The sequence below is a fragment of the Semicossyphus pulcher genome, unplaced genomic scaffold (assembly GCF_022749685.1).
Source record: "Semicossyphus pulcher isolate SPU_LCO1_2020_fin unplaced genomic scaffold, fSemPul1.0.p SCAF_12, whole genome shotgun sequence".
Lineage (NCBI taxonomy): Eukaryota > Metazoa > Chordata > Actinopteri > Labriformes > Labridae > Semicossyphus > Semicossyphus pulcher.
Window position 1 is genome coordinate 22,066,193 of NW_027211626.1, and position 17,976 is coordinate 22,084,168.

Below are 17,976 nucleotides of genomic sequence, written 5' to 3' on the forward strand. Positions count from 1 at the left end.
TTAAGAGGGAAATAAAGTTAGATTAGGAGGAGAAAAAACAGGACCAACAGCTACATGAACTAGATATTACAGATTATGTTTTACTAATGATTATACAGATAACTGGGATTAAACAATTAAACTGTGAAACATAATCAGGTAATTATTTAGTGTTAAGCAGCTTTTTAAACAGGCCCTAAAACATTATAGTATGGATTAATATAAAGTTACCAAATGTACAATTATAGAGTTTATAAAAAATGTAAGATTAAACCGGAAACACTTTTGAAGATTTATGTTGACCAAATAAAATAATTAAAATGTAAAAGAAAAAGTCCATATTGTTCCTCATGGTGTCTCCATCTGTCCCTCTGTGCAGGTGGAGTCAGTTCAGAGACCTGGTGGACCAGAAGAAAGACAGCCTGAGCTCGGCTCTGGGCGTGCAGAACTACCACCTGGAGTGCAACGAGACCAAGTCCTGGATCAAAGAGAAGACCAAGGTACCGACTGAACCATGAAACCTGAACACACAGACATGAAACATGTACAGATGAAGTGTAGCATACACGTCTGATGTCCGTCCAATAAACATGCATAAACTAGCTTCTGAATCAGAGAAAAAAGACGCTCCTTTTATCTGCAGAACCTGCCTTAGAATTACCATGTTTTTAATTTTCTTCAGTATCAAAGTAATTCACTGATGGTTATCTGTACATCTAAAGATACACTGCAAACAGGAAGTGCCAATAGCTGATTCGGCCATAACTTTTATTAAATGAATGGCGCCAATTTCCCCAATGATACAATAATGATGAAAAACAGAGCACCCAGCTGTCCTGCTGATTGTCTGATTATTGCACTTTTTACATCCTGCAAAGCATTCAGGGAAATATACTTCCAAAAAGTAACCAGATAGAAGGAAGACATTAAATTTAAAAAACGTGACGTATTTTTGACATTACAAAGGCTCTCTTTTACATGGTTCTTATCAAAATCTTGTGGCACTACATTGACAAAATTAATTAACTCTTTTCTCACTTCTCTCTCCTCCAGGTGATCGAGTCGACGCAGGAGCTGGGGAACGATCTGGCCGGTGTCATGGCACTGCAGAGGAAGTTGACGGGGATGGAGCGCGACCTGGCTGCCATCGAAGACAAGCTGGGAGACCTCGGGAAAGAGGCGGACCGCTTGGGCTCAGAACACCCGGAGCAGTCTGAAGCCATCAAGGGACGCCTGGCTGAGATCACCGGCGTGTGGGACGAGATGAAGGTAGGAGAATATCAGTGTTTCAGGTGGTTTAGCGTAACCTTTAAGCAGCATGAAATGCTACAGAGAGTCTAAAACGGTTCTGTTAAACATTTCAGTTGAAGATGTTACATTATTTTGAGTTTTAACTTTTTTCTATTTCAGGCATTCATGGAGAAAAAAAGAGAAAAGTTGATCTGTAGCGTCATTTAAGTTTTTTCCCCTTTGCATACCCTGTGATCAGTCTTCTGTCTATAGAGTCCATACTTTAACCTCACAAAGTCCTGTGATCGAAACAGCCTTCGTGGTAATTCGTAACGCTTTGTTTTCTGTCCACAGGACACCATGAAGAACCGTGAGGAGTCCCTGGGCGAGGCCAGCAAGCTGCAGCAGTTCCTGCGTGAATTGGACGACTTCCAGTCGTGGCTGTCTCGGACTCAGACGGCCATCGCCTCTGAGGACATGCCCAACACGCTGGCCGAGGCCGAGAAGCTGCTGGCCCAGCACGAGGGCATCAAGAATGAGATCCGCAACTACGAGGAGGACTACCAGAAGATGCGGGACATGGGCGAGATGGTGACACAGGGCCAGACGGACGCGCAGTACATGTTCCTGAGACAGCGGCTGCAGGCGCTCGACACCGGCTGGAACGAGCTGCACAAGATGTGGGAGAACCGTCAGAACCTGCTGTCCCAGTCCCACGCCTACCAGCTGTTCCTCAGGGACACCAAGCAGGCCGAGGCCTTCCTCAACAACCAGGTACGCCTGTCAGCACACCTGCATTTTTTTATTCTTGTCTGAACCCCAGACTGCGGAACCACTATTATTAAAGTCTGAGGTTTCGCCTGCTGTATTCTGAGGTACATTTACACTCTCATTTTTTCACTAGGTTGTTAGCTTATTTATTTAATCTGTATGGCTGCTCTATTACTGCTTATACACAACCACTGCCGTACTGCACGCAGAGGGATGAAGCTGACATCCATCATCTTTTCAATACGTGTACTTGTTTCAGTATTCCTTTAATTCCTTCTTCTCACACTTTGTCCCTGCTGTAGACTCAGAACATTTCAGAGCGGGGAGGATTGTCAGCTGGGATTTCATGCTTTTTTTCATCATGTGGTCTGACCACCGAGTGAACTGTTCTCTCATTAGTGTTGAGACACACACACACACACACACACACACACACAGTCACTGTGATCAGCAGATAAATCTTTCACTGGGCTTCTGTCCAGACTAGGATCATGTGAGTTCTGCCGGATCCCTCTATAAGACTGAATTTCCCAGAGGGAGTCATCCCAAAGGGATCAATAAAGTTGAGTCTAAGTCTAAGTCTAAGTCTAACACTCACGTATTATTCCTGTGAGAGACTGTCCAGTGCACCATTCCTCACCCAGTGCATGCTGGGATATGCGCCAAGCTAACCCGACCTAACCCTGAGTAACCGAATCTTTGGGTTTAAACTAATTGTCGGGCAAAACAAGACATGAGAGTCACAGTGTATATTTCTGTTTCGGTCCCTCTCTTGTCCCTTCATCCACCTGGTCCTGTGCCTTTTAAATATGAGAAGGACAGAGGCTGCCACCCAGTGGTAGGAAGGTGTCATTACCGCAACTTTTTCAGCCTGTTCAAAAAATTACTTTATGTGTGTTTTTAAGTCATGATATCAGATATGAAAAGAGCTTTTCTTCTTAAATTTAAATGCACACAGATGCATTACATCTAACTGATTTATTTTCTATTGTTCAAACTCTCAAATCCAAGTGTCAGTTAAATAAATATATTTACTCCGGCATCTTTCCACAAGGAAGCACCATCATGTGCCTGAACACGGTCCTTAACAAGTAACCTCTCTTGTGTGCGTGTGTTCGTTTAAATCATCAGGAGTACGTCCTGGCTCACACCGAGATGCCCACCACTCTGGAGGGTGCCGAGGCCGCCATCAAGAAGCAGGAGGACTTCATGACCACATTGGACGCCAACGAGGAGAAGATCAGCGGCGTGGTCGACGCCGGGCGCCGACTGGTAACCGACGGCAACATCAACGCTGAGCGCATTCAGGAGAAGGTGGACTCCATCGATCAGAGGTGACCAAAGATACTGACACTAGACATTGACATCTGAAGTTTATTTGTATCTTCAGAGCAAACTGGCCTCAGAATAATAACAAGACTCGTACTCATGAATGTATTCATTTTTGTTCTTCAGACACAAGAAGAACCGAGCAGCTGCCAGCGACCTGTTAGCGAGGCTGAAAGACAACAGAGACCTGCAGAAGTTCCTGCAGGACTGTCAGGAGGTAAAGCACATATATATGTAATATTCCAACCTGCAGGGGCCTGATTTTAGAGTCCTCAATTAAGCATGTGTTGGTGTCGGTGGCATTTAGCTGAGTTAATGTGATGTTTGTGTGTCCTCAGCTGTCCCTGTGGATCAATGAGAAGATGCTGACGGCTCAGGACATGTCGTACGACGAGGCCAGGAACCTGCACAGCAAGTGGCTCAAACACCAGGCCTTCATGGCCGAGCTGCAGTCCAACAAGGAGTGGCTGGACAAGATCGACAAGGTGAAAGTGCAGAAAAAGATGATATTCTTAGCTTATTCCTATATGTAAAAGCAGATGAAATGTTTTATGATCTAATCAGAGCAGAGTGATAAAAACAAAACACTGTCTCTCAGGACGGGAAGGCACTGATGGCGGAGAAGCCGGAGACGGAGGCCATGGTGAAAGAGAAGCTGGCGTCCCTGAAGACCATGTGGCAGGACCTCGAGTCCACCACCCAGACCAAAGCCAAGTGTCTGTTTGACGCCAACAAGGCCGAGCTGTTCACCCAGAGCTGCGCCGACCTCGACAAGTGGCTGGCCGGCCTGGAGGGACAGCTGCATTCCGACGACTACGGCAAAGACCTCACCTCCGTCAACATCCTGCTCAAGAAACAGCAGGTGAGGAGGTCACACTTACTTACCTGTGTCGGGATGTTTTTGTGTCTTTGTTGTTGGGTGAAACTTGTTCGCCTGAGTTTTCAGCTTAGAGTTTGTAAGCTCTTCCTCTGTCAGTGTAACTGAGATGTTCTCACTGACTGTCTTCATTCATTGTGCCGGTAAACTGGCTGCAAACTTCCTGTAAAGTCCTTCAGTTTCTCTTCCACTGAGGTTCATAGTGGAGCTGATAAACAATGAACCCTAAAGGGGAACTTTACGGCGATTAGACCAAAAGACAATTAGCGTTCTTAATAGAGTTTTTGGCTCATGATTTTCAACATACAGTCCTCACAGGCCCATATGTGCATTTCTGTCTTTGCTGGCTTTTAGGAGATCCCTTCTGAACATAACTACATTTTAAGAGACAAAGAACTCTCTTTGTTAGTCTGACATGTCAAGTGGATATCTTCCAGAGTTACAGATTTGTTAGTATGCTCAGAACTTTTTTATCACTAATAGTTTAAAACTATTGGACATTCAACATTTTAAGTTCAGTTTAGTTTAGTGGCTAAATACCTGCAGAGCTAATATCATTACCATAAGCCTCCACTCTGTTTTGTGTTGAATACAAATGTAAGCATGCTAGCCTGCTAAACAAAGACGGCTAACATGCTACAAATTATACCTGATGAAGTAAATGACTGTAGCATGTTTGCATTGTCTGCATGTAGCTTCTACTGCAGCTAAAGAAATTTAGGAAGGTTTTACACAGAAATAAGCCTGTCAGGCAGCTCTTCCTCATATAATGTTCCAACTGTACACTACTCTGTATATAACCTTCATTTATCCAGGATAGTCCCATTTCCCAAGTTGGAATTGTTCTTCCAATTTTTGTATGATCACAAGCTTTAAGTAATAATGGAGAAACATTAAAGAAGATTTTTTCTGTTGTATTTCTCAAAATCTAGGTCACTGTTCTTATACATCCTTAAATCTCTCAACTCAGCAAAGTGGGTACTAAAATTAAAAAGACTTTCTGGGTTGATGTTCCGACACCCACCTTTCAGATTATTCCAACACTGTATGAAACCAGAGTGAGACCATTCCAAGACAGAGTCTGAAAGCACCCAACCAATAACAGGACAACAAAACATACATTACCTTATATGTTGCATGAACAAAAAACTGCAGCTAACTGTGAGCACTTCCTTAATGTCAAAGTTAAAGAATGCAAAGAGATGAGAACAGTAATAGAACAGACTCGTCTGATAGAAGACACTTTACACTGAAGCTAACAGGCTCCAGCAACCACACAGTTACTTTGAGGTGTGAGTTAACACCCCAGCGTGTGATCCTGAACTTAATTATTTTATATTTAAACAGATTCACAAGGTAGACAATGGTGAAAGGAAAAGGTGTTAATTCTTTTCATCCAAAGCTCTTGAATTCCTGAAGGGAACCTCTTCAGTAAATTTTCCATTTTTAGAAAGAGGCGTCGAACAATCCTTTATGTAATTCACCCACTGCTACACACACACACACACACACACACACACGCGCACACACACACCCACGCATAATCTCATATCCACATAGTCTCATCCGTGCCGCACATACTCTCTCATACACTCCGCTCACACAGCAGTTATGTAATCTTTCATTTGAAGTGTTACGAGGCAGCGTGTGTGTGTGTGTGTGTGTGTGTGTGTGTGTTTGTCCTGGTCAGTAACAGAGCCGTCTGAAGGATGATTTTGGTATTTTCAGACTATAGAGCACCTCCACGTCTCTTATCGTCTGTCTTCTCTTCAGATCCGGGCTGTAATTTCCTCTGAGTGTGTGTTTGTGTGTGTGAGAGAGAGAAAGAGAGAGTGTGCGGAGAGAGGAAGTGTGAGAGTGAGATCATTAGCGGAGTGTTTGATCTGTTACGCAGAGCCAGAGGAGAGGAGCGACTCTCCTCCTCCTCTTCGTCTTCCTCTCTGCGCTCATTTTAAACTCAGACTCTACCTGTATTTTTATTTTTTTACTCTCCTATGACGCCGTTTCAGACTGTTATTAAGACGTCTGTCTGCCGGAGGTGATCATCACTGTGATTTTTATTTAGACCTTTTCATGTTTTATATCAGAGGCAATTCTGGAAGTTAGCACAGATTTTTACTGGAGAAGAGAAGACGAGGCCTTTGAAGGTTTTTCTCCTAATTCATTAATTTTTGGCAACCGAACCATGTGACTTTTCTGTTACACTTCAATTATTTTTTTAATCAATCTTCATCTACTGAAGAAGACTGCTAACAAGCTAAACAAGCTAGTACATGGACCTTGAGTAACTCTTTTTTTTTTTTCAAATTTTCCTTGTATTTATATTGCTAAAATGGATTTCCTGTTTTATAAACTCATACCCTTAATTTTCTTATTCTTTTAGCAATGTACAGACTATATTTCTGTGTCTTTACAAAACTTGTGTTACTGTAGTAGCAGCTCATTCTCCCATCTGACCTGTAAACTGTCCTCCTGCAGATCCTGGAGAGCCAGGTGGATGTGCGTCAGAAGGAGGTAGGGGAGCTGCAGGGCCAGTCGCAGGCCCTCAGCCAGGAGGGGAAAGGCTCCGAGGAGGTGGACGGGCAGAGGATCAGTGTGGAGAAGAAGTTCCAGTCCCTTCAGGCACCACTCCAGAAGAGACGAGACAACCTCATGGCCTCCCGCGAGATCCACCAATTCAACAGGGACGTGGAGGATGAGATTGTGAGTACAGTGCTGACCTTTGACCCAAGATACAGGATTTATTGATCTTAGCGTGACCTGGTCAGGCTGAGAGACATTTGAACCTGACAGATCATCAGCAGATTTCACAAAAATATCTAATTCCTCAAAAATGGGACTGAAAAGGGAACTGCTATTAAAAGTGTTAGAAAGGGAAATAGTGCTATTTTGTTGTAGTTGTAGTAGTAGTAGTAGTAGTAGTAGTGGTGTTATGATTTATTACTGATTTACATCTGTGAAAGTACCACCAATACATTAAAGGTATTAATTGTAAAGAAGTAGCTAATTAGTAGTATATAGGTGGTAGCCTGGTAGTAGTAGTAGTAGTAGAAATACTATTAATATTAAACTTTATTTATATGGCACCTTTAATACAAGGGGCAAAAGTAGATGTAGCAGCAAATCCCTGTGAGAAAGATAAACAGCAGTTGTAACTAGCTAGCTTGTAACATCAGCAGCATAAGCAGCAGCAGTTGTAGCTAGCTAGCTTGTAACATCAGCAGCATAAGTAGCAGCAGTTGTAGCTAGCTAGCTTGTAACATCAGCATCATAAGCAGCAGCAGTTGTAGCGGCTTTAGCAGAAGCAAAAGTGATGTCGCTAGTTGAAGTTTTGCTAGTTGTAGTTGTAGGATTAATGTATTGGAGTGTTAGCCATAAGGGTTGTAACATTTAAAGCAGTTCTCGCAGTTGCTGTAGCGCAGTGTGGGTATCAGTACTATTAGTGGCAACTGTAGCAAAGTAGTACTGTGAGGCTACAACTTCGTGGAGTAGTATGGTAGTCCTAGTTGTAGTAGTAGCATGAATAGTATTTGTTGTAACATTAGTTGCATTAAATTTAGCTAACTTCTAATCAGCTAAAGTGCTAGTGCTAGTTGTATAAAGTAGTATTCCTTCTAGCAGCAGAACAGGAAATAGCAATAATGTAAAATAGATGTTTAAAAGCTGCAGTGCAATGGAAAAATAGTACGTTGTAGTAGTAGTATTAACATCAGCAGCAGAAGAAATACTATAAATATTAGCAGTATTAGTAATAATAGAAGTAGTAACAATAATGATTTGTGTCTCCAGCTCTGGGTGGAGGAGAGGATGGCTCTGGCCACATCAACCGACCACGGACAAAACCTGCAGACTGTCCAGCTGCTCATCAAGAAGAACCAGGTACACAAACACAGTCGTTTACCTGCTGATTAAATCAACTCCTGGGAACTTACTCTTTCTAAACCCTCTATGTGACCTTTAACCCCTCACAGACCTTACAGAAGGAGATCCAGGGCCATCAGCCGCGCTACGACGATATCTTTGAGCGCAGCCAGCACGTGCTGAGGGAGGACAGCCCGACGGCCGAGATGATTCGCCAGCGGCTCAGCGAGCTCCAGTCGCTATGGGAACAGATCAAGAAGGAGACAGAGAAGCGCCACTCCCGCCTCAGCGAGGCCCACAAGGCCCAGCAGTACTACTTTGATGCTGCTGAGGCCGAGGCCTGGATGAGTGAACAGGAGCTCTACATGATGTCAGAGGAGAAGGCCAAGGTGAGGGCTGGGGTCAGAGGTCAGGGATTAGCGTGAGGACCCAGGAAAGATGATGTTTTTTTATTCCTTCTTATATCTTATGCATTCAAGATAAGTTTTACTGATGAGTTACAAACTCAAAAATAAAAAAAAGCATTTTAAAGTCACACAGTTGTAGTGGGGCAGCTGGTTCTGTGTAGGCAGCAGCTTTCATATGAAACACATTCACATCAGAGTTCCTCTGTTTTTCAACGATGTGAGTCAGAAACTTCCTTTTTTCTCTGTTTTAGTTTTGATTTACCTGCATGTTCCTCAGTTTGTGAGTGTTCTTTAACAGTAGTTGGATTTGGTGACAGACTTTGGTGCTTATATCTCTGCTGGTCAGTATGCATTTAATACTCTGGTTAAATATTTAAATTACTTTCAATATAAGGGATTATTCCAGATTTATATTGTTTTAAATTTGATCTGAGAGTTTTGGTTTCTGTGGCAAACTGCAGCGTCGGTCTCAGACTTTTGGCTCTAAAGGTCAAAACTTTCAGACACTTTACACTTGTCTCTGAGAAACCATGTTACTGCTGTTACAGGTTTTTGCTGTACGTCTTTTAGTTGGTCTCCTTCTTTGTCTGTCAAATTCATCTTGACACAAAATAACTTGAGAAATATCTCGCTGTGTCTCAGGATGAGCAGAGTTCGGTGGCCATGCTGAAGAAGCACCAGATCCTGGAGCAGGCGGTGGAGGATTACGCCGACACTGTCCACCAACTGTCCAGCACCAGCCGGGGCCTAGTGGCCGCTGAACATCCCGACAGGTGAGGGGTTGGGGAGTCACAGGGCAAAGGTTAAGGGTTACATGTCAGGGGCCACGATCAGGATGAGGACTATTTTCTATGCTTTAGTTTTCAGTTCATGTTTTTGTTTTAAACTTAAACGTTTTAAATTTTGTCCGTAAAGACAGAAACTAAAGCTGAAAATGGAAGTAATCAAAGAAATATGGAAAAGAGGGATAAAGGTAACAGACAAGAAATAAAAGAGCTAAGAAAAGGTTGAAAAGATGAATGGAAAGAGGCAAAGTTGAGGAGTAGAAAATGATGTCAAAGGTTAAAACAGGAGCAAATGAGGACCAAAAATGAAGGCAGCGAAAAGGAAAAAAAAGATAAAATGTAAATAGAAGAAAGAAAGACAATAACCCATTATTCCTCATTTCTCTCCTCCTACGTGTGCAGTGAGCGTATCGGGATGCGTCAGTCTCAGGTGGATAAGCTCTACGCCGGGCTGAAGGATCTGTCGGAGGAGCGTCGGGGGAAGCTGGACGAGCGCTTGCGTCTCTTCCAGCTGAACCGTGAGGTGGACGACCTGGAGCAGTGGATCGCTGAGAGGGAGGTGGTGGCCGGATCCCACGAGCTGGGACAGGACTACGAGCACGTCACTGTTAGTAAAACAGACTTTATTACATTGTGGTGATGCGTGGTATTAGTGTGTGATCGGATTGGAAGCTGAGTTTACTTCTTTATGATGAAAGGTGTATGTAAAATTTTCTAGAATCATTTATTTTAATTGCATTGACACATCCAAAGTGTTCAAACAGTTAAATCTGTTTGTGGAAATGAAACTTCACAATGGTGGGTTTTATCATATCTTTCACATCATCATCTTTGTCCTTAATCCTGACTTCTGTCCTTGTCCAGATGCTGCAAGAGCGCTTCAGAGAATTTGCCCGTGACACCGGGAACATCGGCCAGGAGCGCGTGGACACTGTCAACCGACAGGCGGACGAGCTGATCAACACGGGCCACGGCGACGCGGCCACTATCGCAGAGTGGAAGGACGGCCTGAACGAGGCCTGGGCCGACCTGCTGGAGCTCATCGACACCAGAACGCAGATCCTCGCCGCCTCCTTCGAACTGCACAAGTTCTACCACGACGCCAAGGAGATCCTCAACCGCATCCTGGACAAACACAAGAAGCTTCCGGAGGAGCTGGGCCGGGACCAGAACACAGTGGAGACCCTGCAGAGGATGCACACCACCTTCGAACACGACATTCAGGCACTGGGAACACAGGTAAAGGCTGCAAATTGAATCTTTAGTTTTGCTACTTGTGAAACTTATAACTGATGTTTTAATGGTTCAGTTTGTTCTTACCACCCTGACATTTATACTCCTTCTCTTTGTTTTCAGGTGCGGCAGCTTCAGGAGGATGCTGTTCGCCTGCAGTCTGCTTACGCTGGAGATAAAGCTGACGACATTCAGAAGAGAGAAGGAGAGGTGAGACTCAGTGTCAGGCTGCAGTAATTGGACCCAGTACTGATGTAAATGAAGCCACTGTGAAAGGCTCTGTTACTCATGCATGCTGCACTGCTGCTGCACTAACTTTGCACTGTTCCTCTGCCCCTGAAAATACACCAATATTATTTGTAGGGGGTTAGTTAGGAGTCAAATGAAGTCTCTTTTCCCATAGAGGAAAAATCTTGAATCAGATGAATACTAAGATATAACACTCTTCAAGTAAACAAAGTGATTTTATTCATTATCAGACAACAAGCTGTAAACAGAGAATCTTACAGGGCATGGTCAAAATGCAGGTCACAATTATAAAGAATCCTCGATAATGATTTTGTACACAAAAGGAACATTAGTGTGCCACTAAATTGAAAGTATTAATCATCTTTGACCTTTCCTGCCCGTTGTTTTACGATAAATATTCTACTTTTTTTTTACCTCACAGCCGCTGAAATAATCCTCAATAATTCTTTATATCTCCCAAAAAAAGTACCAAAATTCAGCATTTGCCCTGAGAGATTACGTTGCAGCCTTTCAGGCCCGTTTGTGGCTGTCAGCTGAAGAAATATACAAAACTTTGTGTGCCTATTCATCATTTACACCCTATAGTATGTACAATAGGGCCCAGGTTGAAATACAGGAAGTACCCTTAAATGTTTATTTACTCTGAAAGGAGCAATTCTCCCCTGGAAAAAGCCGCTGTCAGTCAAAGCTGGTGTTCTCTGTAATCGATAGAAGCAATAATATTTGAAATTCGCGCCATAGCTGTGGAGAAAGTTGTACAAACAGCTCGTGGTTTCACCCATTCTACATTCCTACAACACCCAGAGTGCATTGCGCCCCTCCCTCTGAAGGGAACAGCCCAGCGAGAGACGCTGGAGTGAAATACCGTTTTCGCTGCAGGCAATGGCTCAGAGCGGTACAGTAACCAAAATACGAAGAGAATATACCGGTGGATCATCTAAAAAATCTTCAGGTCTGCAGTCTACATTTCAAACCTGATGATTTTGAATGAGACATGACATCAGAGGCGTGTGTCCTAGATTGAGGAATAGTAGTTTAGCGAGCTCCCTGGCCTCCACCAGATGACACATTTTACGTGTTACCCTTTAACAAACTCCATCGGCATCAGTTATTTGGAGGGCAAATACCTAAGCAGCCAACCACGGACCTTTCAGTCCTTAGCCTCTTTCATTCGTGCACTCCTGACAATTTCCAGAAATTTTCAAGACTGTCTGCAACTGAAATTTGCAGAGTTGCCCTGTCGCACATGTCCTCTCAGCAGGAGATTTTCCCTGTCGGACGGGGGGAGGTTGTAAAAAGTAAAGCCCTCACAGCCAGAAGCTCATGAATTTCTCTCCAATTTGCAGACATCTTTGTTATTGTCGTCTTGTAAATGATCCTTCTTCTTCTTTCAACCTCGGATGTTTTTAATCATCCTGTATGTGTTACTCTTTTGGTTTCACACCGGTCGCATGATATGAAAGGCATCACCCTGCCCACTTGCTCACGATGAATGTTCCTGACTATTACCTGCTGTGGCTCACCCCGACTTCTTGCAGACATTTTACTAGGAGGCTGGCAGGAAAAAATCAACATACATTTTGGATGAAAAATTTGCGTTCACACATGCAGGACAATGTCGAGAAATTGCAGCACATGTAAAAGAAGCTTTTGATATGTAGTTACATTTTTCGAGGAGCCAGCAGCGTAACCTCAATGTCGACACACGTGTCCACTTTAAGTGTAAATCCAGCTCGATCTGTCAGCTGGGTTTTTCTGTTTACCTCAGTGTGAAACATGCAGCCATGCTATGCCAAACATCTGTCTTTATGTCATACACTTTGGTACAGAAATGTGTCTATTACAAGTTTTTTTTATCCATCTCAGTTAATAGTTACCAGTCGACCGAAAGTCTGCATCTAAAGAGATAATTTTAAAACATTTTTCTGAACACAGCCTAAAATTAAAGTAGAATTTCACTTTCGTATGAGCGTGAAGTGCCAACCCTTCCTGTCTCCTGGCAGTCAGACTGGACTGTTGATGATGATAAGCTCTGAGTGTCTTTGATGGCGTTGTGTTTTGACCATTCCCTGTATGTCCATTTCCCTGCATATCCTCCCTGTCCACCAGAAGAGAAAGGGAGAGGTGAGACTCCGTTTACCAAAAACATTGGCTTTGCATCAGTGTTCATTTTGGCTGCAGTTTTAGACTTTCATTTAATATCTCAACTAAAATGTTGAATAATTTTAGCGACATTTTAGTCATTTTAGTCACAGACCTGAGGATTTGCAAATACTTGTATGGTTTGCTTGTATCTTTCGTAGATCGCTGAGTGGGTGGATTTTTGCAGAGAGGTCAACAAAAACTCAATACAAACTCCGTTTTCCCGATTGAAACCTACTTAATGCTGCATGATTACCAATCCGCTGTAAAGTCCACCCACCCAAGCCCCTAAATAGCTTAAAACAAATGGTACAAGTTGTTTGCAAATTCACTTTGGGTCTGCTCTGGCAGGCCTTTAGCGTGTAGCTTTTCTCCAAACTATTTAAAATTCATTAGTAATATTTCACGCCGGCACACATTGGTGCAATCTGATGTTTTTGCTCGCATTTGCTTCAATGTAGTAGCTTGTTAGCTGGCAAGATATCGCTGCTTTCAGTCCTCTGCAGCCATGTTTCCATCAGCTTTGTTAACAGTGCCTCAGTGTTAGATACAGATGTGAAAGACGATGTGAAATGTCAAAATGTGATGTAGAGGTAGTGAAAAGATTCTGTGCTACAAAACTGGGTGTGTTCATGGGACATTGTGTCTGTACCATCTGAGACAACTAACTCATACAATACATTCAGCACTGAGAGGGCTCAAAGTTTAAGCTACTAATATTTAACAAGGTCACAAAAACTAGGACTGAAATCTGGAATACTGTGTAATTCAGCATTTACAATGTGTTATATGTTTAAGTAATATCACATGAGAGGGAGTGATGTTGTACCGAAAAATCCTCCGCCGTGATAATGTTCAGTACAACGTCACAACCTCGAGTGTGATATTGCTTTTATACAACAGTTATACAAGCGGCAAATTGAAGTAAACAGTAACAATCATAAACAGATTACTTTTTGTTTCCCATCTCAACTAGTTCCACAACCTAACTGAAACTGGACTTTTGTTGCCAAGCAACCCAAACCTTCTCCTGCACTCTGTGTCTCCAGGTTACCACAGATCAGCTGCTTTTATCATATACATTTATCTGTTTGTTTTAATGTATCATCAACCAGTCAAATAAGAGTCTGCTGTGTGATTCAAAGGTACCAGCCTGATCAATGTAGACATACACAGTTTAGAACATTTGGCTGAGGTGGAGTGATACACAGAGTGAAAAGTCCCAGTGCTGTTATGCTCTATATCAGCACTCATGGAATGCCTCTTATCCAATCAGATTACTTGGTCGGAACTAACTGTTGTATAATTTAGTGTAATGTACAAAGTTTTTCAATACTTGGGAATATTATGAATTCTATTTTCTCTACATAGTGTTCTTATATAGATATATTGCATATGCATATGATTTTGATAGATATGTTAATGCATACCACTTTTTTTCTACTGTAGAATATGTAACTTAACCCAATTTCCTCCCCAGGATCAGAAAGTAGCTCTGAATTCTTATTCTGCATTCGCATAAACCATTTATAAATGCTAAATCAATTAATAATTTACTTTATATCCTGTTTTGATTAAAATAATGGGCTGTTTTTGTTGCAACAGAATCGATCACGTTTACTTTTGAGTTTCTGAGTGGGAACCTATCAATTCATCATTAAGACGTCTGATTGATTGTTAGATAGTAGCTTGTAGCAAGCTAACCATAGTATCTGTGCAATAATCACCACTGTATTGTCAACCATGGCATTCATGTAGAAGCTAGCATTAGCATGCTAACAGGTCAAAATTGGATATTTAGCTTGCTAACAGTTAATTCATGGTGGAGGATCGGACTCTTTGACAGGTGTCGTTCACTTTGTTTAAAAACATGCCGGACAGCGAGTGGCTTCAGCTTGTGGATCTATTTCTTGTAACGGCGGTTGTTTGATCCCTCCAACACACTGAACCACAAATTGTTTATTTATTTTTTTATTCAACCAAACAGTTTCCGTGGTGTCAAACTTCCTCATGTAGAATGAAAAAAGCTCTGAGGAGATTAAAGCTGCACAACAACTTCAATAAAAATCCCTCCACTGGTAAAAAAAACAAAACAATAAATACGCATTTGAACTGACTGGCACTAAATCAAGTTGGAGCAGCTGACGTCTAAATAATAGTGAAAGTTCTTCACTATATATTTCATTTAGCCCCCATCTCTCTCTCTCACACACACACACACACACACACACACACAGCGGGTGCTTTGCCTTCGTTTGAATGCCTTTTTTATTGATTTGCTTTTTTCCCATTTATTTCTTTCTCTTGGCTGTGACGCTTCCCCTGTGCCCTGTTACCGGATCCGTGCAACTCTGCATCACATTAATAGAAGTCATGGTGTATTTGTAGTTGTTGTAAACTCTCTTCACAAAGCAGAAGATCCCCCAATAATGAATGTGTTCATTATAACTAATGATCTCCTAAACACTTGGGCTTTAGTGCTCTGCAGGTGGTCTCTGCTGATCAGAGGAAACTGTTCTCTATAGCAGAGCCATCTGGTTATATGCTGGGACATCCATTCTGTAAAATTTGATATCCATTGTTTTAATAAACGGAAATAAGGTCTTTATTTTAGGTCAAAAGGTGATCAGCTCTGTGTTAGGCGCTTGTCTCTCTGGTCTGAACTCTGCTGCTGTCTGTCGTCCCCTCCCCCCTCAGGTCCTTGAGGCCTGGAAGAACCTGCTGGAGGCGGCGGAGGGCCGCAGGGTGAAGCTGGTCGACACTGGAGACAAGTTCCGCTTCTTCAGCATGGTGCGAGACCTGATGCTGTGGATGGAGGACGTCATCCGCCTGATCGAGGCCCAGGAGAACCCCAGGTAAGACACTGAGGGGCGAATTCTCTATGATACACAGCAAATGCAACCTCTGTCTGACCCGTCTCAAAGTCTTGCACGAGCAGATCTGTCTGTGCCTCGACTCTCTGCTGATGGAGTTAAGTTTCATTAACATATAGAGGATGAATTTGGAGGGGAGAGGGAACTCGACAGATGTGATACGAGTTTTACCGTCTGTAAAGCAGCTTCCTTCCTGGAGTGAGCTTGTCCAAATAAAAAGCGCTCTCCACATCTGGTAAACAACTGGTTGAGTCCTAAACAGCTTAGAACATATTTACCACCTGATTATAGTATTGATATTATTGACGGGACTGTTTTTTTAAAGACAGTTTATTTGTAACATTGTGCAAAGGTGAAATTGTTGTCACTATCACTTGAAATCCTTAGAGTGATGCCTCTCAAAAATGCTGCAATGCAGTTACCGCCAACTCCCTGCAGACTGTAATAATTTCAGTCTAAGATTCACATTTGCATTAAAGGGGGCCAGTTCTTACCCAAATATTTGCATAATAGTTGTTTAAATATTGAGGATTAAGTGTTTCCTGTTTAAATGTTTGCGTGTTGTCTTATTTTCAGGGACGTGTCGTCAGTGGAGCTGCTGATGAACAACCACCAGGGCATCAAGGCAGAGATCGACGCCCGCAACGACAGCTTCACAGCCTGCATCGAGCTGGGCAAAGCCCTGCTGGCCAGGAAGCACTACGCTTCAGAGGAGGTGAGACAAGAGCAGGAATACCATTCAGAATATTCATGTGTCTGAACAGAGTCAGAAGAGATTCATTAAAAGCCAATGATACATATACACTGTATTGTGAATAGAATGATTAGACAGATAGTTCATGCTAAACAAAACACAGCTGTCATGTGAACTCTTCTTATTTATAGTTTTTAGCACCTTTGATAATATCTTATGACCTTTAACCTCAACAAAGGTGTCGCTACAAACCCATAAACCAGAGTAGCTAAATTCAGTGCTACCAGTGTCTTGTTCTAAACATCCTCCTTATTAATTAGCATGTAAGTTAAAGGCTCTAAATTGATTAAAGGAAGATGTTTGAGATGTTTTGTACAGCTTGTGTGAAATCTGTCTCCAAACCACACCATAACACCTGTAATTTAAATCTTCTCTCCTGATTGTTCTCACCTCAGATTAAAGAAAAGTTGTTACAGTTGACGGACAAGAGGAAAGACATGATTGACAAGTGGGAGGACAGATGGGAGTGGCTTAGACTGGGTAAGATGCTTCATACAATTACTCATTTATAGAGTTATCATTAAGTTAAACGTTCACAGAAAGCATATGAGCTGAATTACCTAAATAAATGTGTGTGTTCAGTCCTGGAGGTGCATCAGTTCTCCCGGGACGCCGGTGTGGCCGAGGCGTGGCTGCTGGGTCAGGACCCGTACCTGTCCAGCAGGGAGATCGGGCAGAGCGTGGACGAGGTGGAGAAACTCATCAAACGCCACGAGGCCTTCGAGAAGTCGGCCGCCACCTGGGAAGAACGCTTCGCCGCTCTGGAGAGGTTGACCACGGTGAGACCACATGGGCATTTTCACTCTCTGAAGCCACGATTACATTTTAAAAAACGACTGAAAAGACACTGACCAAGGCCCTGCTGAAGGACTGTTTTCACTTTTGTTTCTAAAATCTCCTCTGGCGATAATTTCTTTGACATTTGTTCCTACAGGTGTTTAAATTTAGATTCTAGAAACTCTTTTCTCTGCAGAAACTTGTCCTAAATGGCTCCTTTCACCTTCATAAATGTGACCTGTTTATGAGGAGGTGAACATTTATCAAATTTCGTCATTATCAGTCGACCTGAAACTATTAGAAGAGAACACTGATACAGCTTTCAACAACATGTTGTCAGAGCAGAGCTGAGTTACAGTCTGACTAGAAGCTAGATGATAAAAACACATCTCTCCAGAGCACAGCATTGCATGACTCATGTGAGCGGATGATATTACAGCCTACAGTAGGAGGATGTTACACTGCGAGGTGTTATAACCGAGGATGATCCTGAGCAGAGGCCTCTGAGTCAGTTATCCGATAAACAACCACTAAGCTTCAGACGATGCTGCATTAATAAGCAGGACAAGATGATTATCACGGCGATGATGAGCTGAATATTAATCAGTAAGGTTCAGTAAGGTGTCATTTAAAATCCAAATTCATCCAGATTAAGGTAAATTGATGTGTCAAATTGGTGGAAAGAGTCGATTCGGTTCGTTCGAGTGGT

At 42.6% G+C, this 17,976-nt stretch overlaps 1 protein-coding gene across 3 annotated transcripts in view; it reads left to right on the forward strand.

Moving 5' to 3' along the window:
* The window catches only part of LOC138588307 (spectrin beta chain, non-erythrocytic 1-like), a 122,900-nt gene that overhangs the window by 92,888 nt on the left and 12,036 nt on the right, over positions 1–17,976 (forward strand). For 2 of the 3 annotated variants that reach the window (XM_069658343.1, XM_069658341.1), the window contains 18 exons: positions 359–479; positions 1,033–1,248; positions 1,564–1,983; positions 3,112–3,314; positions 3,436–3,526; positions 3,648–3,794; positions 3,908–4,171; positions 6,665–6,889; positions 7,976–8,065; positions 8,158–8,436; positions 9,097–9,227; positions 9,642–9,846; positions 10,104–10,478; positions 10,596–10,682; positions 15,561–15,718; positions 16,313–16,451; positions 16,886–16,970; positions 17,073–17,269. In XM_069658343.1, the coding sequence (XP_069514444.1) occupies positions 359–479; positions 1,033–1,248; positions 1,564–1,983; positions 3,112–3,314; positions 3,436–3,526; positions 3,648–3,794; positions 3,908–4,171; positions 6,665–6,889; positions 7,976–8,065; positions 8,158–8,436; positions 9,097–9,227; positions 9,642–9,846; positions 10,104–10,478; positions 10,596–10,682; positions 15,561–15,718; positions 16,313–16,451; positions 16,886–16,970; positions 17,073–17,269 (3,433 nt within the window). Of the gene's footprint in view, positions 1–358; positions 480–1,032; positions 1,249–1,563; positions 1,984–3,111; positions 3,315–3,435; positions 3,527–3,647; positions 3,795–3,907; positions 4,172–6,664; positions 6,890–7,975; positions 8,066–8,157; positions 8,437–9,096; positions 9,228–9,641; positions 9,847–10,103; positions 10,479–10,595; positions 10,683–12,830; positions 12,846–15,560; positions 15,719–16,312; positions 16,452–16,885; positions 16,971–17,072; positions 17,270–17,976 lie in introns of all 3 variants that reach the window. The other variant, XM_069658342.1, reaches the window with a different exon arrangement.